Source organism: Vanessa cardui, chromosome 1 (genome assembly GCF_905220365.1).
Source record: "Vanessa cardui chromosome 1, ilVanCard2.1, whole genome shotgun sequence".
NCBI lineage: Eukaryota > Metazoa > Arthropoda > Insecta > Lepidoptera > Nymphalidae > Vanessa > Vanessa cardui.
The window spans coordinates 14,690,310-14,714,529 of NC_061123.1; the positions used below are offsets into that span (position 1 = coordinate 14,690,310).

The 24,220-nt window shown below is 33.4% G+C and overlaps 1 protein-coding gene across 1 annotated transcript in view; it reads right to left on the reverse strand.

Moving 5' to 3' along the window:
* Window positions 1–360: 360 nt before the first annotated feature.
* The window catches only part of LOC124531380 (lachesin-like), a 79,715-nt gene continuing 55,855 nt past the window's right edge, over window positions 361–24,220 (reverse strand). The window contains exons 2-9 of the mRNA XM_047105947.1: window positions 15,179–15,282; window positions 3,506–3,713; window positions 3,189–3,347; window positions 2,973–3,101; window positions 2,596–2,889; window positions 2,424–2,519; window positions 760–870; window positions 361–457 (exon numbers count right to left, since the gene is read on the reverse strand). Of these exons, the coding sequence (XP_046961903.1) occupies window positions 384–457; window positions 760–870; window positions 2,424–2,519; window positions 2,596–2,889; window positions 2,973–3,101; window positions 3,189–3,347; window positions 3,506–3,713; window positions 15,179–15,282 (1,175 nt within the window). The 3' untranslated portion in view covers window positions 361–383. The remainder of the gene's footprint in view (window positions 458–759; window positions 871–2,423; window positions 2,520–2,595; window positions 2,890–2,972; window positions 3,102–3,188; window positions 3,348–3,505; window positions 3,714–15,178; window positions 15,283–24,220) is intronic.

A 24,220-nucleotide genomic window follows, 5' to 3' on the forward strand; every position in this document is an offset into this window, starting at 1 on the left:
AACTACGTTACCTGTTTTCGAGAAAAATCCAAAATCATATAAATTAATATGTCGACGCTCGAGAGCCTTTTCAAACTCTGTATAGAGTAAAAAGGTTGTAATACACTAAGCTATTTTTATAATATTACCTAAAATATAAATACTCCTTGATACAGTGTTACAGCTAAGCGGATATGGGACAGTGCAAACTTATAGTGTTTTAACAAATACCTCACGTAGGTATCGTTTTAGATTACAAATATTTTCGACAAGTGCAATATAAATATACATTTGTAAAAGTTAAGTTGCTCTCAAAAATCATTAATATTATTACAGCGCGTAATTTACGGTTACATGATTTATGGACAGTGTATTTTTTTCATATATAATAGGTGCTTTTTAAATTAATGTAAATAATACCAGGATGCAAAGATTAAAACTAAAATCATTGGATGGTTTCTTCTCAAATCTGCCTTATCTGAAAGATAGATTGTTGTTATAATAACATCGTTACGAACCGGTGGAGATAATCCAACAAACTTTAAAATTGTTTTGCATGTGTTAGAGAACTACTTAACATATTCAGACTACTAGCGTTCAAAACATATTAAAATGTAAAACGTTATAGTATAATTCTTATAAATATATGTAATATTTATTTATGTACATGACATATAAAATATAATCTATTGTGAAATATCTTAATCCAATGTTATTTTTGATATTACCGTTATAATATTTGTCATTTGTATTTTTGGTAAATTAAATGAAAGTATTTACCTGTGACTTGTGATGCACCACCCACCCAGTTAAGATGCGTCTTCCCGCCACCCTCGTCAGACTTTTGCTTCCCCTTATCGATCTCGTTCAAGTTCGATTGATACTTCGTTCCTGGGGAGACATGTGATTGAACATAGCTTTATTTTATTTTACACTAATTAACTGTATATTCTTACCAAAACATCGTGATATATTTATAAAGAAATACAATTAAAAACAGAATATTATAACAAGAAGCGCAATCAAATCTATGATTTGTGTCCTACGAATCTAACAAGAAGTTTTAATATCAAACTACAAGTACAAAGTATTTCGATAGAAAGAATTTATATTGAAACGGAATGATCATAAGTAGTACAACACTCATTAGGCTAAGAAATGATTCAAAATGGCAAGGGTACGACCGAGCGCTCGGCCGGACGATATTGAAAAGTTGCGCAATATTGTCGAGTGGCTGGCCTAGCCGTAAATTCGTAATGGAAGCAAAAAATAAAACAGAATAGCGGTCGATGTCCTATCCGCGCCGCGTCGCCGCCCGTGCAAAAACAACCCGCCGCAAAACTTACAATCGTTGTCGTCTAAATGGATTTTTCAAGTTCATGTGCATACAAAATTGATTGGATTTAAAAACCACTAACTATTTTGAACTTTATTTGTATAAATGTCAATTGAAGTTTCATAAACGAAAGTCCAACTCGATTTGCGTGGATAAGAATTTTTTATGCATAAACTAAATTTTCAGTAAGTTCAATAACAATTTGTAAATTAATTTTCAGAAGTTTTTTATGCGTCTAAAAATAAAAATAGCTAGGTTCGTAAAAGGGAAGGCACAAGTTGACACTTGGCTGTAATAGGTTGTCGCGCAAGATGTTGTCGTTGTCCGGCGAGTGGCAACATGTCCGGGAAAATGCCCAACTTCCCAATAACGGCGGAGTAATGACGCGCACCGAACAACTTATGAGTCCCTGGTATTACTAGACCATAACACGATTATACTTGCGTAACATCCTGTTTTGATCGTGAGTGGTTAAAATGTTAAAGTTTTTATTTATTTATGTTATATTAAGTGCTCAAAGTATAAAATTAGTGTTGATACATTTAATTGAGCAATATACATTTAACAACCAATAAAATGTATATTATGTTTACAATATAAGTGGACTTGCACCATGCATGTTTAAATATTGGCTTATAAAAATGATTATAAGTTTGTATACACTTTCCGTAAAGGATTTGCTTATAAAACGATTTGTTTGTGCTTTACGAGACCATAACATTCGAAGCCAGTTAACAGCTTCACAACAAGCAAAACGTCGTAATAGTTTATGATCTATAAACATACATAACGACCACTAATAATAACCGAAACAGCAGCAAACAATGAAAATAAACTGAACGATCTCGTGGGATACAACTCGTAAAGGTATTATTATCTCTTAATAAACGAAATCACTGGCATAAAAATCTTGTTTGAATGCATTTTATCGGCAACGATACCCGATAAAAATAAACCCATTTTACTCGTACCGGGGAATTTATTGATGTTCTGATTTACATTCTGGAAATATACGCTTTTTATTACGATTCCATATTTCTTTGCTCTAAATAAGCTCTTTGTTAATTAACAGAGCTCGCTAACTGTTACGTATTATATAATGAATTACCTTTATCTGTAAGCGGTGTATCCCGGCGTGGAGGTTTTGATGGTGGAAGTACTGTTATAGCTCGGGGATCTGGAGTCGTTGTCGGCGGTGATGACGCTAAAAGTATTTATTTTATGACATATTTATCTAATGAAATAACAAATGAATAAGTTTAGAGGAAAATTGTGCTTACTATATAGTCTTATGGTTCCATCTGATTCTCCCCTCGGATTCTTTGCGACACACTTATAAGTACCATAGTCTTCAGTGACGATGTGCCTGATGAGTAACTTCATGTGAGTCTTATAAGCAGGGGCTCCAATCGTGTTCTCCATGTGGTACTTGGCACTCTCATGGATCATATGACCGTCGTCTCGGGTCCAATAGTTCAAGGAAGTAGGATGAGCTTCAGTGAAACACTCCAATGTTACGTTGTAATATAGAGGTGCGCCGACAAGTTGATGTGGTATCCAAAGCATAGGAGGAACTAAGCAGAAAATAATTTTCATCAGTTAACTTTATAACACATAATAATGCATTCAAAATAATATTCAATGTAATTTCACTTACAGTCCACGCTAACTTTGACTCTCTTCGAAACCGTCGGCGGTACTCCATTACTGGCGATACACAAATAAGCTCCCATATCCAGTCTTGATATCCGCGCCATTTCCAATACTTCACCCTCCCATTCGGAAACTAAAAATGTTTAATAACGGTACTTTACTTGGTCTCTTGAACTTGTAAATTTAATAAAAACTACTGTTTCGAATCAAAAAGTCCAACCTGAATGTCCTTTACTGATGGAAATTTTTGAATTGTCATCTCGTTTCCACTTGATGGTAGGCTTAGGAGAGCCATTAGCGCGACACGTCAGAGTGACGTTAGCGCCCTCTCGGACGATAACGTCGCTCGAGCTCAACGAGTCGTCGATTGACGGGGGCACTGTAAACATCAATAAATTATTGTTGGAATGTTTTTATATATCCTCAACGAGTCCTTTGTAATTTGTATTAAACATTTAATATATTGCTGGCCGAATACGATAACTTTTTATATTTTTAAGTCTTTGAATATAGAGAATTTATTTCCATTTTTCTTACCAACGACGTGTAGATAACCGAATTGCGTTTTCGCAGTGACGGTGTTTATCTGGCACATGTACCGGCCCCGATCTTCTTCCCGTACGTCTGATATATGCAGGAACCAAGTGCGATGCTTGTCATGAGTCACGCTCACGCGCGGGTTGCGAGTTATCACGTGGTTGTGCACGGTTAAAATAGCTGACTGCTCGAAATGCATCCATGCTACCTACGTAACAAGAAAATTACTGATTAGATGATTTATATTTTCAACTAAGTAGTATTTTATTTTATTTAATATCAGATTTTTTTAGGTAAAATCTGCACTGAATATAAATTAATGGGGGTTTGATATACATTAAAAAAACTATTTAATAAACCATAAACATTTTCGAAATATCGCTTCTTAAATAAAATCCTAAATGTCTTTAATTTATTTAGGTCTTAGATAATAACAGTGAACATGACATTACGATAAATAACAATTAAAAAATGAAATATTTATCTTTCGAGTAAGAATAAATTAATGATTGAGCGTATGAAAGATTTTAAATCAAAGAAAATAAGCTTTGTCTCATTTGTGGGGTACGAAGACGCTGAACATTGCTCAAGCGATATCCAATCGAGTTTAAATTTGACGAGTGACATAACGGAAATTAAAGAATCACTTCTTTAAGCTATTTTATTTTTCAAAAGGGAATATGATCGTTTGTTATAGTGATGATTGTCGTATTTATTTCTTATTAATGAATACTATTTATAACTGAAAATGTTAATTCTTTGTGCAGTATCTCCTTGAATTGAGTTATGTAATAAATAAAATTTTAACAAAAAGAAAAACCGACTTCAAACAAAACACTTTTTTAAAACAAATGAATATGCACGAAAAAGTAATACAAATAATTGCGTATTCAACATATTTTTTAGAGTCTTCCTAAGTTAAATGAAATGAAAAATATTAGACTACTTAAAAGTCGATTAACGATCATATCATGTAGTTATAGTTATTGGTATATTTGGAGCCGGTGTCAGCCACGGTGCCCTTGCCCCAACAATCAAAAGAAAAAAGCGATACGAGCCCCTTGATTGATCCAGTATATTATTGTGTAAAAGGTAATTTGTAAAAAACATATTTGTTAAAGTATTCTCGTATTGTTTTTTCATAGATATACTGTAGGGTTTTATTGGCTGACACCGACTCCAAATATAACAATAATTATAACTACATGATATGATCGTTAATCGACTTTTAAGTAGTCTAATATTTTTCATTTCATTTAACTTAGGAGGACTCTAAAAAATATGTTGAATACGCAATTATTTGTATTACTTTTTCGTGCATATTCATTTGTTTTAAAAAAGTGTTTTGTTTGAAGTCGGTTTTTCTTTTTGTTAAAATTTTATTTATTTTTTGATTTTAAGTGAAGCTGATGTTGACTAACTAATTTTTTTTAATATGGATAGATTAAACGTTCCGTTTATATGAGTCAGAAACTACTTCGAGGACAATTTCAAAGGAAACTTGCGAATAAAGCAAAAATAGACTTTCGAAAATGCGGATTTAATACGTCACGCGGCGTAAACTACAAGGATCCCTCGAAAGAGCTGTAATCGAACTCAGCAAAAAACCTTTGAAAAAGACCAACTATATTTCGTACATCATATGACATCATATCACATACACAAAATTTGATTAAAGATAGTAAGAAATTCTGCCCCATATCACACCCTAACTGCGAGCCGTATAGGAGCTCCATCACTACATAGTATAAAACAAAGTCGCTTTCTCTGTCCCTATATCTTTAAATCTACGCAACGGATTTTGATGCGGTTTTTTTTTAAAGATAGTGTGATTCAAGGGGAAGGTTTGTGTATATAATACATGAACAATATAGTAAAGAAACACTGATAATTTTAGAAGTTTGCGATGTGATGTCGTAAATAAACAAATTCTGTAGTATATTTAGTATCAGTATTGCACCCGTGCGAAGCCGGGGTGGGTAGCTAGTTGATTATAATATTCGACTATGATAATTACATAAACATAACCACATTACGGAAGGTGACTCAAATATCCAAATAACCTATAAATAAAAGATTCGACCGAGTATCGCTAACGTGCTCCTCAGAATTGTTCCGTTCCCTTCCGTTCCGTTACTTTGTCATGGATCCTGTGCTCAGAACCTTACCAAACTTTCACCAAATTACCCTTGAAGTATATATTTTATAATAAAAAAAGAATTATCAAAATTGGTTAACGTGATTTTCAGTTATTCACCTATTCGTCGCGCATATACATAATGCAAATTTAAGACTTATGTCGTTTTCACATGGATACCGTCATCGGAAAAAAAAATAAAAAAAATGGGACCCCACGGGAAGCACTACCTTTCAAACAAAAAAAAAATTATCGAAATCGGTCCACCCAGTAGAAAGTTATGAGGTAACAAACATAAAAAAAAAAAAAAAAAAAAAATACAGACGAATTGATAACCTCCTCCTTTTGGAAGTCGGTTGATTACTACGATTAAATATGAAAAGCTAATATTTTTAATACATGTCAGATTTACTTGGTTTAAAGTTTAAAAACCACTGAAAAGGAAAAGGCAGGGTTAGAGTTCGTGGCTTTGTAGAACAAATGAAACAACATTAATAGCTGGCAAAATTGAACGTTTACGGGTAGCCATTAGACGCGGTGCGGGCGCCTCTCGCGACATCTGTGTAATTGCACGGAGCTGCCATCCCGGCCCCGCTTCACACCAATTTCCACGGCATTAACCGCTTAAAATGCATTTCACTGAGATTGTTATACTAGAAACAATCCAGCCACTTTTAATTTTGAACCGGAAGCTATTTCGCGTAATGAACAGTAGGGTTTTTACGGACTTCAAATGCTCGGTGTGTTCTTACATACATTTATGTTTGTCAAACAGCACCGGTCCGTTCCATTTAGCAAAGACATAACTGGTAACTTTAATGGAAGCAACTTGGATAAAACTTTCATAGGAAAATAAAGACTAATAGTAGCAAACGGGGTGAATAACTATTCTTTAATCTGAATGAATTACAATGAAAATAAACTAACTTCGAAGTAAAATTGAGATATTTTTTGCGTACCACGATTTTTTAGGAATATTTTGAATCACAATTCAAAGTTCTTTAATTGCTCATAAAAAATCTTTAATCCCGCATTAAGTTTGAATCATGGATAGTTCTTTTTATCAAGATTTCTGAAGCAATATAGAGAAGTTTGTTAGCTGAAACTCGTGTCGGGTCACATCTTACCTATCTTAAGTGATACGGCTCTCAGCCGCTGTCTAATTTATAATGGACTTGAGGAAACTTCGCCCATTTTATTATGCAATGAGACGGTAACCCCTCTAATGACGGCGGCCCGTCTCTTCGCTATAACCTGAAGCTTCCGGGTTATTAAACAAGGCTTAATATATAGAAATGATTTGCATCGAAATTATTTCGAAAATCCAGTAATAAATTAGTAAAGCGTTAGTGTTTATTAAAGTCGTGCGGAAGTTAGGGAACGGGAGGTGGTAGGAGCGGCGTCGACGGCGGCGGTTGTAAATCTGATCTGCGTAATTGTGGCCGGCGTCTAATCTAATCACGACGGTGTGTCCGTCTGCACGGCACTGATTGAATTAGGAGATGGAGCTCGTCGCTCGTTCTAGCCCCGACTGTATGCACCCTTGTCACATCAATATTTTAAATACCTTAATTAAGTAGCTAGCTCAAAAGCAAATGTGTTAATATTGATTAAATTATAGTCGTCTATAATTTTTTATGGAAATATTCAGTAAATATATAAATATACTATTATAATATCAGCCCTGTCAAACAAGCAATTAAATCTAAGTTATAGTTTTGTCGGCTTGAGACAAAAGTGCCAAGGAAACCCCATAGAGAAAATATTTTTAAATATTTTAAAAAGTTGCGTGAAAAAGGGTTCAAAGTATGAAAAGTAAAGCATACAAATTTACATAACATACAAACCAACGCAAGGTAAGGGATGATATAAAGCTATTCAGTATACAGCCGAATATTTCTGACTTGAAACTTGTTATTCTAAGTAGTTCTTCTTTGTATTATTTCAAAACTGTTTTAAGTTTTATACTTTTCGAGATTTCTTCTTAATAAATTGTATGATTTTTCAAAATGAATTATATTAAAAATAGTCAATTAGCTCAAATTGTTCTTGAACGGCTATTTGAATTCTTAATATTATAAGCCCAGACTAATAATGTTTTCATTGAAAGTCTGCCACTAATGGAAAAGAGTAGTTTGTTGGAATAGTTTCTTGTCCTCTAAAGGGTACGTAGGCCTAAAGCTAGCAGTGTAACTTTAATAGACTGCTAGAGTTTTGTGTATAGAAACATGGTAAGCATTGTATAAACACGAAAAACTAGGATAACCTTATAACAATAAATTTTCGACTCCAAAAAGCCTGTTCTATCAATAAAATCATTTAATTTTTACAATGAATTGCATCTGAACATCTTTAAAGTTCGAATTAAAACAACTACGGGTATTAACAATCCACTAAAAAATATTAAATATTAATATTATGAAATAAAGTTGAGAAATTATTATTCGTAGTTTTTATTCAATTAATGTATAACCTAAAGGTAACTCTGATGTTTAGTGTTGTCTTGTCAATTGTATTCGTTGCTTTCTAAATTTGTAACCAGCTTTAGTACGTTCGTACTCAATATATTCTTATATATTTTGTCCACTTGTTAAGAGTGTATGCAAAAGACAAAGCACTTAGCAATATTTTACAATATTTAAAAAAATATATTTTAAAAATCATATTGGATATATTTTATAAGTAACGTTGACCTAAACAATTATTTAATTAATTGAATACCATGAAGATAACGATCAATACAAAACATATATAATAAAAAAAAAAACACTAAATTTAGACAAAGGTCATGACTTAGAATTGTTTTATTGCAATTTTGAACATCTGTAAAATTGTAACCCGTAAAGTTTCGTTTAATTATTTAAGCAATTAAGAAAGTGGAATCAAAATTTTACAAGCGGTTGCGAGATAAGCTTTGAGTGTTGAACTTAAGACTTTAGAACAGCGTGCTCGATCGAGTCGGCCTGAGACATTTTTGTGAAGGTTTTTTCGGTTATTGGATAATAAAATATCCGTATTTTAACTCTACCGAAATATCCGTAATACGTTTACATCAAAAAGAATAAATCCTAACGCTGTGTCAAAGCGCAGCCAATAAGATGTTATACTTGTTCCTAGTTACACTGACCTACTAATGCTTTTATTTGGATAGCAAGTGAGGCGAGTGGATTAATCCCAGCCGCCGAAAGTCACCTTCAGACATTACGTCAAAATATCAAGATTCATTGGTACCTTGATATCCGAAATACAACAACAGCGCGATTTTTAAAGCACTTTTTGCGACACACAACCACTCTATGGAGCCAACTTTTGTCAGGCGATTTTTCCGAACCGATACGACTTGGGAACCTTAAAAAATAGAGCGTGCATATTTCTATGTTCCAGATGTCCATGAGCGGTGGTCACTTTCCATCTGGTCAACATCTTGCTCACTTGCCACATGTACCATAAAAATACTTGGCCCTCAGCAGATTAATACATTTTCATATAAAAGTATAACGTATTGTATTACACACATTTTACTTTTATGGAATAATGAAACTTAGTATCGTAACTTATATCCATACATTCATATTTATTGTAATGTTTATTCGTCGTGGCTCACGAACACAAACCTATTTGTTCAACATAGTGTAGATAATTAATTGTATGCAAAATAAACATTATTTGTTAAATTAACATTTATTCGCTGTGCTTTAAGTAATTGAATGCTTGTAATGCAGCATAAAATTATTAATTGAGACATTATGTAACTATAAAATTGTGACATTTAGTAAATTTTAAATATACGAGTTAATAGTGCATATAATAGGTTTGTCGACAGAGAGAATAAAGTTTTCAGTACTTTTCAATATATTCTAACCTTACATCAATCATTCACGCATACACACACATCTACACGTATCAATCTAGATAGGTACTATTAATTCACTAGATTTAGTACGATGGTCCAAACTTGGAAGTTTAATTTCGATTGAATGGCGAATGGTGACCTTACCGCCTGGCCACAGGAAATACGCCGACGCAAAATTTTGCGCGGTGCGAAAAGCGAAGCGTGTACATTGCTATACGTTTGTTTCATTCGCAAGACGCTTCGCCGTTCGCACCGCGCTAATATTCGCGTCCGCGAATTTCCCGTGGCCAGGCGGTTACAATCATGATGATGTTAACCTCTTAGCCGCCTTCGGTTATGGCTACTATTCCATGAGGATTGAACTGTACTCTATTTTCTCACTCTGTAATAGAATCGGCAACACAACGACAGGAACAACGGCCTTACCTGCTTTCTGAGAAAATACTCTTCGGGCTATTCTAAACTTCGGGCTGCACTGACAATATTTTGACAGAAAAACCTTAAGCCTTGAGAATTGCAACCTTAGTGGACCCACTCGAAAGAAGTATAAAATTTAAATTTCTATCTCAAAATTCTTCTTTTTTTTTCAAGTAAATTGATCTGACTGCGATCAAAATAATTAAGCGCTTGCATTTAATGGGCAGGATATTTAATAAAGATGGAAACTGCAAATATGATATTTGAAATGGCGGCTGCGGCTAACTAATTTCATTTGCCTGCGGATCCTAAACGAGTTAGAGACATGCTCGGAGACACTTTGCGAGGTTGCCTGTCAGTTGAATAAAACGCAGTTTGTTACGCGCAAATTAAAATTCCCATTTGATTTTTTAATATAAAACGTAATGTCTATAAACATCCCACAGTTGGGCTAAACGGATAAACTAAATTATAGTTATATAGTACGTGTTAACTCCAAAATATATGTATTAAATAATTAATATCCCACTGCTGAGCTAAAGCCTTATATCTTTTTGAGGAAAGAGTTCCAAGCCCTACTCTACATCTATGCTACGATTGAAATCCACCGGTACTAACCACCGTGCCACCTTATCTCAATTTTAATGTACTACGTCATTTTCTTAATAATTTAAAAATCAATTATAAATTTTGTTTATATATTATCATACATTTCTAAACACACACAATTACAATTGTGTACATCTGTCGAATATATAGCCTCGTATGAAATTATTAAGGTTCTTAAGCGGCGTAGACAATTATAACTTCTGCTTAAGTTACTTTGAACGAACACGTCAGCGCTTAGTTCTCATTTTCTCAAGAAGCATATTAAGCAAAGTATTCGCATTCAAGGGGATCACCTGTCTCAAAGTTTTAGTGTAAAACTTAAGGAGGCCTATTATTTCGTTATCTTTTACCTTGAATTTGGACCCTTCATTCTTTTTATCTTAATTGTAGAAGCATTAAATAGGTAAAGTTGGAGTTGTGAGGTTTGGTGGAAGACTCGCGTCCCTCAAGACATGCCTTGGAGGCGTCGTTTGATTTATAATGGACTCGTTGCAAACTTTAGCCATTCTGCCGCGCCGCACCGAACCTCCGTAACGACGGACCCCATCGCCGGAGGAGATGATTCGTAGACGTGTTTAATAATATTACGACAGATTTAATTATGAAACGTTTAAGGAGTTTGCTCTTACACTGTTATCTTTACTTTATTCGTTTCAAGGATTTTTTTAATGGGTAATAGACTTCTTACTTAAAATTTATTACGTTTTATTATGCGAGCCTAATATTTCGATCTTGTTACTGTGGCATTCAAAAATATATATATACTCGTCACGAAACGCCCAGAAGATCTGACAAATGTGTAGAGTCTTGTTAATTATGCGTGTATATATTTTATTTATTTTTTTACTTTATTAACATTCGAATTAACAACATTAAATGCTTAATAAAAATTAATTAATTAATTAATTATTAATTTTATTTTATTATTATTGTCAAAATATACATAACGACATAGGAGTCGGTTTTATAATTCAAATTAAAATAATAATTATTATAGACAACTTGATCTTATTGTCGAAAAGTATAAAATTATATTTTTATAGTATACTAATTTAAGTACTGAACATAAATTATATGGTTTAGAACTTTAGTTAGACCCCTAACTCGTATATATCGGTAAGTATAAAATCCATCTTCGATTCAATTCAAACATGTGTCTTATAGAAAGAAAAGTGAGTGTGGCGAAACGATGGTCCACTAAGTAATGCAATCGCGCACAGAGAAATAAGTGAACATCTTGCGCAAGACGGCTTAGCTTACTTCTACTAAAAGCCCACTTAGAGACTCTTCGACTTCGGATTTGTGTCGAGGGTCCTCTAACTTTGCACCGATCTTCAGCCAATAAGCTATTTTTGGAATCGATGTAAGTACCAAGTAGTTTATCTGATAAAATCTTTCAATCTCTAATGGCCGTCAACGGTTCGTGGTCGATAATATTTAATACATTCTCATGTAAACCTTTTTAGAGAAGCTTCTAATACGTCTACGCCGGAGTCTCGTGAAGAATAAGTAAAATGTATCTTATTTTATGTACATATTATAATGTTTAACTTAAAACATTTAAATATAGAAATAACGTAATGATCTTAAAAACTAAAATTATAATTTAAATAAAGTTAATATTTCACAGGAAAATATTTATTTATTTCAAGTGTAAAAACATAATTACAATTTTAAAACCAAATCTAAGTACCGTATCAGGGGTTTCACAAAAGCAGAAAAGTGAATAATTAATTATGAAAAGAGTTATTCGAACCATATTTTAGAGGTTTCAATTCTTCTATGATTATAATATTTAATACTGAACGGCCAGATTGTTAAAATAAAAAAAAAAACAAATTGAAAATAAAGTTTTAAAAAAAGAACGTTTCGCTCCAATTGTGCCAACGTCACGGTATTTTTAACAATAAAATCTCGATATTCAAGAATATTTAGTTCGAAGTTCAAAAATACAGTTTTATAAATTTTTAAATGCAGTGCGGACTAAATCGAATTAAACTGTAGTCCCTTAGCTGTAGCAAGCAGCTGCGAGGTAGAACCCATATTAAAGCACGAGAAATATGTCAGAATTTGAACAGGCGGCGCTCGTATGTGGTACGAGTGTAACATAGCTGCGACTCGCTGCGGCATGTTATTGCAAACCCACATACGTGCTAGTGCCGACTATCTGACATTTCATGCCGATGAACAGGCTACGTGCACATACTTCGTAGCATTCTCTTAAAATGGGAAACGTTGCTTGTTATTTTCATATGAATATGTTATCTAATATTGAATGCTATTGCAACCGAGATTCGCGTTTAGTTAGCTCGCTACAATCTTGATTATAAAATTATACATTGTCTTCATTTACCTAATAAAGTGCATTATTTTATATAATTTCCAATTTACAAACGTTATTCAAATTCAATTTTTAAATGTAGGCATATATTGTGCAGATATTACAAAATAGCGTATTTTATTTATTTATTTTTACAAAAAAAGGTAAGACAGATAAAAGGTAAAGGGGAATACGAGTATTTTGTCGTTTCATCGTAATATTTCGCGTGACTCAATAATTCTAAAAAGACGGACGAAGAAGCAAATCTTTTTAACCGATGCGGAAAACTAATGGCACAGGCGAGGCTTTCGGGGAAAATCCGCTTCTTGTTGTCAATACAAGGCAACTGTGATGGCTCCCTCCGTTAAGCCTTTATTTCAAAAGTAAGAGCACACTATCTTGGCTTTCATTGCGCACATCGCAGATAACTTTAGACATCGTGTAAGTAAATGCAGCGAACATAAAATACAACCTTTAGATTAGGAGAAAAATGTTCAGTTTTATAGCAGTTGCTACTCAATTTTATGTTTATAAATAAAAATCATGTATCGAGATAATATTTATGATTTGAAATTTAACTCTAATGTTCTATAAAAATAACAATCATTTTAAATATAAGTGTAAATTCTATTATTAACGACGAATAATGACAACGAATGTGACTAGTCATTTCAACGAAATAAATATACTAAATTACATTATATGATTTAAAGCAAGAATATTTTAAGTATATTCTAATCAAGATACACATACGTCATATTTAAAGAACATAATGTATTTTTTTATATAACTTTTAATATAACAGAGAAATGGTATTGTGATTAATTAAACGATTCAAACGTAATACGTTTTTTATACGGCACAAATTGTTGGAGATGAGCCGTGTCGTCTAAATGGTCCGACGACGTCCCTCAGGAAGCGACCCTTAGTAGTTAATTCACCTTGCTTATCGGTCAACGGGTTCTGTCCACTAAAACAATCATCACCTTAAAGGTTAACATTGCCATCATTTGTATTTATTCTATATAATTTTATTTTAGGCAAGTTTAATCCCATTTTTGTTTTATAAATTCGAACATATTTAGTGGTTTTGAAGAAGCGTGAAGTTCATTTGATATTCATATATTCTTTTAGTCTGGCGCAGTGGTAACAAACCTGACATTGATGCTAATGGTAGTGGATTTCGAATCGGAGGAATATTGAATTTATTTAAAGTGGCTTTACTAATATTTATTAATGTGTACCGCAGAACTGAACAATTTTTTATTGATTCGACTCGGAGTTTGAACGTAGGCCCTCGGAATAGCTCAATAAGCTAGTCATAAGACTGACAAGGCATTTGAAATTTTATATTTTAAATTGCAGAATGTATCCTCTCAAAGAGCATCAAATGGCATTCGGGCTTGTTTAGGGAATATTCTACATACATACTCGTACATAGCCTTTAAAAAACGGTTTTCTATCGTTTAGTTCATTGAGTTTAAAATTCAGAATTATAACTGATTCACCTATAAACTTAACTACCATATAACTATCTGAAGCTTAAGTAAAAAATATACCTGTCAAACTTGACAGCGGCAGTGTCTTAAAGATTTCTGTTACAGAAATAATCTTTACTTAATATTATAAATATATAAGTAATTTGATTTGTAACGTCTTAATTACTCAATCAATCCATGCAATATTTCATACATCTTGATAGAGAATAGGATGTATATGTAACATTTATTTGTGTAAAAGCACTTTTCGATTAAAAGGTTTAATAATAAAAATCACAAAATGCTAATCACAAAATAATGTTCGTAATATGTTTTATACTATCGAGTCTTATAAAAACTGTTGACTTTAATGATCACTTTTCAAAGAACGAGGTGCGAAATCAGCGTACTGGCTGTAAATCATATTTCCCTTACTTTATATAGACACTTTATTACGACGGTACGTTCTAAATCAAATGATAAAATGCGCTATATTTTATGTTTCCTTTGCAGCGCCACGCGTATTGTCGCCTTCCTGGCTGCTTGTAGTGTCTACCTTCTACCTAAGTGGTTTGTTCACTTCTTATGATTTTCTGAACTAAAATAAATAGAATGATCTCAATTTTTAAATCATATTCATTCTTAAGTTCGTAATGGTATTTTAATACAAGGATCTTATGTTAACAGTCGAATTTAAGTCATTCATCATTCTCTTGTTTCTGTTTACAAATTATATATTTAAGTAGCGTCTTAAATTTATCTGCAGATAAATATTCGGGAGCGCAGACGTGGCTACACTTTTATGCAAATTGTTGTGTAATAATATTAAAATAAAGTTTGCTACTTTATTCAACCTTACCTTGTAAGATCCGAGGTTTTTAACAGAGCACGCGAGACGCACGCTACGCCCGGCAGGCACGGTCATATTCTGGATGACATCAGTAAACTCCGGCTCCTCCACAACTGCAAACAATAATAAAGTTACATTTCAAAATCATAACCATGTTAATTTAGAATAATGCCCGTTTTAAATCTCAAATAATCATTATATTATGATTAATGATTCCATCTGTCCTCCCCTAGGGCTTATCGAACTGTTGAGACAGCGCAGTTATAAGGACATTTTTGTGTCAAAAGATACGATTTGTAATTTTCAAATTATCAAAGCAGAACGCTTTTAAACAAATTGAGTGGGCGATAAGAAATAATGTCGTCGTTTATCAAGCTGCGAGATAGATGGCTACTGTTCTACTCTACCCATTTTAAACGCGTTTGTCTTCGACTTGCCAAATTGGCTCTCTTTGTTATTTTTACAAATTCGCACGTAAACGTCTCCCGTAATGAGTAGACGGTGGATCGATATCAGCGACGTAATATAAAATATGTACTAACAAATTGTTTGGGTGAGCTGTCCGATGGTTGACTGGATAAACATTTGTCATTCTTAGAGCGGATGGCAGGAAAGGGAGTAGTGTCGAGTCGACGACGTAGACTTGGCCCGGCACGAATTCCGCACACAAGCTCACCGCAGTGTTTGAAGAATAAACTTGCTCAGTCGCGATAGTTCCCACTTGTTTACGTATCACGGTCTCGTTCAAACTAACATCGCCACTTTTATTCCCTCTTGCATATACATAAATACAAATATATTCCTTTCCTACACTGAGTTATGTTTGCTACAAACGAGTAGAACGAGTAAAATTTATTTATAATGATACTTGCATGTATCCAGAATGCTATCTTCATAAATCAGTAAATATCACGTCATCGAAATGTTATTGAACCCGAATGTGAGTATTCGTCAGAACGGTTCTACGTCAGTTTGACTTAACGTCAAACGTCAAAGATCAGATAACTTCTATCTATTTATTACATTGAATCACCATTTGTACGTTGCTGCCTACCTTTAAAAATTCAAGTGTTGATTTGTAACTAAAAAATAAATTAAATCCACGATCTTTAATTCATCTATATATGTCTTTGTTACTGATTTCTCCTTAAAAAGCTACAGATTTTGATGAAGATTTTTATATGTACGTTTGAGTGGCTTTCTAGAATAATTACAAGATATTTGTGTAGCAAATAAAATATGAAAATTTATTTAATTTCACCCGTACGAAGCCGGGACTGGTTATTTATAAAAAAATATAGCTCTTAGTATTATTACTGGTAATTAATTTAACATATGAATTTACTGCAGGAGATGAAAGGGGTAATAAATAATTTGGAAATTATTAAATTATTGGGATTCATCAGAGTGCAAGCGTAGCACAAAGATACGTGGCTAAAGATGAAAGCTGTGTAGCGTGTTTGCTCACCTGATCGTATTAGCTAAGCACGATGCTCCATTTTCTACCCCGTTGCCCTGACTCAACTGATGTAAATCGCGCATTGCCAACCATAACGCACCCTATTAAGCATACGCTTCCATCGTGGAACGAATGTATTGATTTCATATTAACGGTAATAAGTAGGCAGTTATGAAATTGAATTAATCTTGTATTCGACGTATAAAACGTGCGGCCATTTTTAAAATTTTTATTTCGTTTATATTAGAATAAAAACTTAATTTATTTTAAGAACACTAGCTAGCACTACTACGCATCCTTTTTTAATTTATTAATCTGATTACAGTCTATGCATAACGTTATACATTTAAAATTAATTCATAAAACATCGTACGAGTAATGTTATTTCAGTTTACAATGTGGAGTGAAGATATGGAACGTATCCGCTTAATAATCTCACGAACTCTTGTAGTAATGAGTGCGGCGAGACAAGAAATTCTGTTTGTTTCAATAATAGCGTACATTAACATTAACCAGGGTAACGTTGGCAATAATCTTACACACCGCACGTCGGTGCGGCGTGCAAGGGTATTTAGGGCTTAATTAAGAAACCGCAGACAGCGGCGCGAGGGAGGTAATCCCTTTGTCACGGAGGCCAAGACGATGCTTGACAGTCGGCTGCTTGCTCACTGCGAGCACGTATCTATCGTTATTGTAATTCCGATATTACAATTTAAATTATAAAAGCTCTAAGCCTGTTATAGCAGAATCGTACCTAAACATTAACTCCTTGAGATGATATATAAATATAAAACTATAGATGAGTTGAGAAACAGCAATTAAAAAATAGCACAAAACTACAAATTTCTAAGCTTATAGAACGTGTTCGTAACGTCAAACCCCCAACGCGGGCATAATCTCATATTAAAGCTGGACCCTTATGCAAATCAAAGGCGGTCACTCGGAAGTCATCAAGAGAGTACGGGACAAACCAGCCGCAAATTGACAGCCTCCCGGCCGCCAAATTGATTGTGGATACGCCACCTCGTTATAATTTCTATGACACGCCGATGACAAATAACGTATCTTTTTACATGCGATGAGGGTTCTGGAGCATGCGTTTGGCTAGGGTCCGGCGGTTTTGTTTGAACAATCAAGTGATAATTAATTATTGGCGTTCAGTATTATATCATATCCGTATTTGTATACATATACCATGTTATGCATCAGTCACTCTACGTTTTAATATTGTACGAAATATTAAAACTGTCATCACTGAAAAATAAAAGTAATATTCGAACTGCATCCATTCGCAAATCGACATACATAATCTACGCAGCTAATCAATTAGGATCACGGATTTTATTATACAACACACTTCACTCCGGTTCTCATTTAATAAAACGAACATTGGAAAAAGTCCAAATGCAAAGTACATAATATTCGCTATACCAGATTATTTTCAGCAACTCGTTCGTTCTTTCAGACCAAAACATATGTATATAGGTACATACATATAGGTCGAATAATTACTAAATAATAAATGAATACGTAAAATGAAATTATAAGCTTATAGTTTTTTTGAGGGTCCTGTTTCAGACGGTTAAGAGTAAACGTGTGATCCGCCTAAATTTCCATGTTATCTAAATCACTTCTTTCGAAATAAAGTAAATGGCTAACTTTATTCGTCCCTTGTCACAGATGTTGCTTGTAATATTCTCATATGCGATCAAATTCTTTTAAGAGATCCGCAGATAAAGAACATGGCGCGCCCTGTTTGGTTGGCTTCGGACTTTCACTTATTTGTATGCCCTACCCTTCGCGAGGACGAGACGTGACTATTCGAGATACATAAACTCTGAGTGAATACAGAAAATAGAAATAAAGTAACATATTATTATCCTTTACTGGCTGGTTTGAGGGAAGGCTATGTTTTCTTAACGTGAGCAGCGGTGCGACGCACTACGATATATAATTATATCTATTTATTACTATAAAACAATGAAAACTTAAAATAAATTTGCCTTTTGTTTAGATGAGAATGTTTAGAGCTGATTCTGTCACTTTTATTCGAAGCGGATTGGTGGTTTTACATGGCAAAATTTGATCCAACATATGCAGATCAGTATTTTATATTACCAAAGGTCGCAAGACGAATTATTAGAAACATAAATTTAAACTTTAAATAGTACAAGTTAAAATTCGTATATCATTGTTAAAAAATATATACTATAAGTAAATATCACTACATATTGAGTAGAATTTCTGTTGCTGTTATTATCTAAAGTTACCGTTCTATCTTGAAACAGAATAGACGTAACATCACTTCAAAATCGAATAAAAACATTCAAACGCTGCAATATGTTACAATAATTTCTATCTTCCATCGTGTTTCTCTTCTGAGCGCAAGCAATAAATGCGAAGAACTTGTAAAGAAATATCGTATTTTTATAGATGCAGGGTAATGTCATGGTCAGTTAGACGGAAGTACGGAAGCAGATGTTGACAGCCATAGACGCCCCTATCACCCTTCTGTCAGATTCCTTTAAGAAACGCCCATTCGATCTCCGTCGCTTCCTTATAGGAATTCGTTTCTCGGTGAAGTGCTTACAGTTATAGTATTGCTTTATTCATAAATAATGGATAATATCGTTAATATTATTAATATATTTTTGTTATTCTTGTAATCATTAGTAATGTTATTAATACGAAATAAACTCTTTTTGTCAGTCTGACACGCATTCATTGTTAATTAACTGAACCGTATTTGATAAAATTGTAATGAAGCTTCTTTTTATACCTAATACCTGTGTTATCCAAAACACGCGGTCGAAAACGCGGTTAAAAATTAGCAATTAATTTATAACAACGAAGTATACAGTATGTGTCCCAAACAAACACAAGGGAGTGGAGAGCGGCGAAGGGTGGCTTACGGTTTACGAGTGGGTCTTACCCCCAACTGTATTCTAAGGTATCCCACTGCTGGGCAAACTCAACATTCGCGTGACTTCGACATTCCTTCACGACTACGCAAGCGATGAATTATAAAAACAAATTAGCAATTTTGATTTTCGTACTAAGGTTGGGTTCTTAACCTTATAGTATGTATATAATAGATGTCTTCCATCAGCTGGGCTATATTGCCTTTTAAAAGTAAAAAATAAATTTGGTGTTTTAATGATGTTTTAGTTTCTATCAACGCTATAATAATAACATCTAAAATGTATCGAATATAAATATTCCGAGTAAATCTAATTCAATTTAAAAAATCATGAAATCAATAAACATTCGTATTTTAACGCTACACAAATAATGCTGTGCGTGAACCATGTCGAGTGAGCGTCATAAATTTTAACCAACTTGTACCATTTTTTTATAATGAATCCTCTCCAATTTATATTTTAAATAAATATCGATAATTATAGTAATCGTTCCTTTAATCTATAAATTATCTCAAATGAATTACAGGAATGGTTCAATTCCAATGTTTATTTGATTTATATTTATTAAAACTTAATTAACAACGTATTTAAATGTGTTTCATTAAAACAACATTTAAATATGATCCGACAATATTATATTTTTAGTGTTGCAATTTACAATAATGTAAACTGAAGCATTTACTTAAAAAAATGCAAATAGGTCACACTACGCCGAGCAAATTTTAAATGTTTGTTTTTATTTTGTATTTCCGACGTAATTTCGATATTTTTTCTTTCACTGTATTGCCAGTTAAAAGCAGAAAGCCATTGCTTATATTAAGTGATTCAAAACAAAGATATATTTGTAATTATTCATGTAAAAGTAAGCACAAATTTCATATAGTATATGGATGGAAAATCAACTCAACGTCGTTTAAAACGAACAATGCTATAATTTTGATTGTTAAGCAAAATATTTGAACGACTTAATGTTTAGCATAATACAGTTTCTTAAGCCTGATCACTAATTGAACAAGTGTTTTGAGGCTCACGGGCGTAAGGCGTAAGTCGAGAGATCTAATTAAAGCACCTACCGCGGGGCGCCGCAGAACCCCAGTCAGGGCCTATTATCACGCCTCCACCGCCTATTAGCATTGTCTCCTCGAGGGCGATACTTATCTTTATTTAAATTCACTTCTTAGTAATTGGGTTGACGAGTCGACAACGTGATTTGCATTGATGCGAATTGGCCAGTATATCCGGATCCCCTAACTTTCAAGACCCTCATAATTTGTTTTATTGCTTTTATAAAACCGGAATTATTTCACCACTGAAACCGCTTTGAATAAACGCTAATAATGGAACAAACACAGAGAGAAAGACTGCCGGATCAAAACACTACACCCAAACTAGCTCACGGCCGTAAACATACCAGCGCGCTACAATTACGTTGTACATTGCACACAATGTTTTGTGTCGCGTTATTCAGTGCGATATAGAAATGTGAAATTTATGATTCGTAAAAATATAAGAGGTTAATAATGTACCTACGTGCGCTGATATTACGGGCGCAGTTGGCGCGTTCGGAAACGTTTCGTTCATGAAACGGAGATGTTGTACCACTTTTGATAGCAACTGCGTACGAGTGCAGTCAAAGAGGATGCGCTTGGTTATTTCTCATTAAGGCACACGCGATAAAATCACACAGAGTCGTTGCCTCATTAAAATCTTCTGGTGCGCGCATCTGTAAGCCTTTTGTGAAGGCAGTAACGCGGCGCTCTCGACGCCTTTCACGTGTCATTTCGGGCACAATGCCGCATGCCAAGGGACGCCCCGCCTTACAATTTTTGCTGTGACATGCCGGAGCGCTTTTCATTAGTTTATCGAATAATATTCAATCTGTTTCAATTTTGAATTATGTCAAAGATATAAGGGAAGCTTCGTAATATACTTAGATACGTGTGTTTGTATGTTATAACTACAATGTTGTATTTTAAGATAAATTGATATTTTAAGTTAAAAAATCATAACAATGACTAATCATTTACTGAAATATATTTCCGTAATTTCGTAGCAATACATTTTATATCAATATATTCTACAACTACTAAGAGCTGTTAAATTTATACTTGTATCACCTATATACCTACCTATATACCCTATTTCACCTCTATTTTATAGGGAGTTTGTAATTCTAGTTTCAACTGATTTGCACTTATTGTGCTCACAAACTTACAAAACTCAAATTCAATATAAAACCGATAATATACTTCGGGAATACTTAAAGTGAACAATTTAATTCAGTCGAAAAGAAAGTGGGCAAATTTTAAGCTCGCACTTTGATAGTACTCGGTAGTTCAATATTTAACGTAGGCCACTTTGCATATTCACAAGGCGGGTTACCACTAACCTACCGACTTGGAATAGTAATGTCGCCTATTAGCCGTGCACAACGCCGAGCGCTCGACAAAAGTTGAAGCGATAATTACTTACTTATTTATGCAAACATCAATCACAACACGTTGATACATCTTGTCTCGTAACTCTTTGTAATTTAGTTACAACAACAAACAACACAACAACAGCCTGTAAATTCCCATTGCTGGGCTAAAGGCCTCCTCTCCCTTTGAGAAGAAGGTTTGGAAAATATTCCACCACGCTGTTCCAATGTGGGTTGGTGGAATACACATGTGGCAGAATTTCTATGAAATTTGTCACATGCAGGTTTCCTCACGATGTTTTCCTTCGCCGCTGAGCACAAGATGCATTATAAAGACAAATTAAGCACATGAATCAGTGGTGCTTGCCGGGATTTGAACCCGCAATCATCGGTTAAGATGCACGCGTTCTAACCACTGGGCCATCTCGACTCATAATAGTACTCGACAATAATTTAGTTATTTAAGTGTAATACATATATTTCTAAAGCTTAGGAAAATAATTATTAGATATGACTAGGCAACCCTTATTTTAACTTATATTCTGCAGCTGTAATATTATCCATATCTAGATTATAGAATGAGTTCAGAGTGAACCAGAATAAACACAGGTAACGACAATAATTATAATTTATTTTTAATATGAATTAATGAATTAAATGAATATGAATTTTTTCATTGTTTTGAAAACAAAATTAGGGAGTCTCTTTTGAGAACAAAGTTTCAAGTCTATTCGAAAACACATTCGTCTGTGATTTGAAAAATTTATTGTAAAATTTTACACAATTGATGCGGGATTCGTAACGATGTTTTTCTTAAAGGGCTGCACGTGAAAACTTAGAGGCGCTCGCTTGGCTGATTCGAGTTCATTAACATTTTATTTCTATTGTTGTTTTTATAACATACCTCTATAATTGAACAGTATTTAAAAAAGTGAAATTACTGTCAATACTGAATGAAACATCAAAGAAATTCATGCATCAACTGGAGACACAACTATCAAAAATTGTTTTAAATTATTTATTGCTTCAAACAGCAATTACCAAACTAACTGTGAAATTTTCAGGACACTATAAAACATTACAAATGTAAATTTTAACGGCTACTAGCAAGTCTTAAGTTTGGACCCATTGACATATTACATAAAAAACATTTATTCTTTACCTAAAATGAATAAGTAACAATAATAATAAATTAATAAATAGCTTTTGCATTAAATATCAATTTATATAATAAGAAAAACACAAAACTTCAAAGGTTAAAAAAATAAACATTTAATGGCATTAGAGAGTAACCAGCATTAAAGGTGTGTACAATTTTAGCTCAATGGAAGTAATTGGTTTTAAATTTTATTTCGAGTATCCCAAAAATACTAATAGGCTGAGTTGAATAAAACCTTATACGAATTGAACAAAATTAGAAATTAAAATTAGAAGCGTTTTACTCAAACATGGAACGTTCTCCAAAAAGGTGACACCCACAATCAACCTTTATATATTTATTCTTATAGCACATCAAAAGCTTGTATGCTTAATTTGTGTTTATAATTAATCCCATGTTTCTGCATACTATAATACTATAATTAGATAATAACAATTAGGGTCTCAAGAGAAAGGCTCCAAAATAGATATTTCTGTCAAACTTCTCAAAGTCGATAAGTAAACAAGTTACTATAGTAGATATATCTTGTAACATATACGTGATTAAATTTTTTGTTCCGCCTTAACTTATTAAAAAAAAAATTAAATGCAATATTTTTTATTTATAAAATTATGACTACTATATTACTAATTAATTATTTGAGACATCTAAATTCAAACTGAACACAAAGAAGGTGTTACTTAGTCAAAACAATTGTACTTACATCGAAAAGATAAAAAAAGGAACTGATAAAATCGAATTAAAAAAATCTGAACGCAGTTCTACACTACATAGTTTTATCGACGTACAAATTGTATGATTGTGCAATGGATGCAAGTCACGAGCGCGACGAGGACGGACGGGGTTTGTACGATCGTTTGTACGTACGTATACTTTAAGAGTATTTTCGCGTCAAAGCAATCCGCCTTATTCTATACGAGCGACGTAACGAACCTCCAAAAATCAAACAATTAAATAAGATTTGTAAGTATCCGTTTTAATTTATTATTAATATAATAATTAAATAACAAAACAGTCTAGGCCGAATTTCTATGAAATTGGACACATGCAGGTTTCCTCATAATTTTTTCCTTCACAAAATAAGTACATGAAT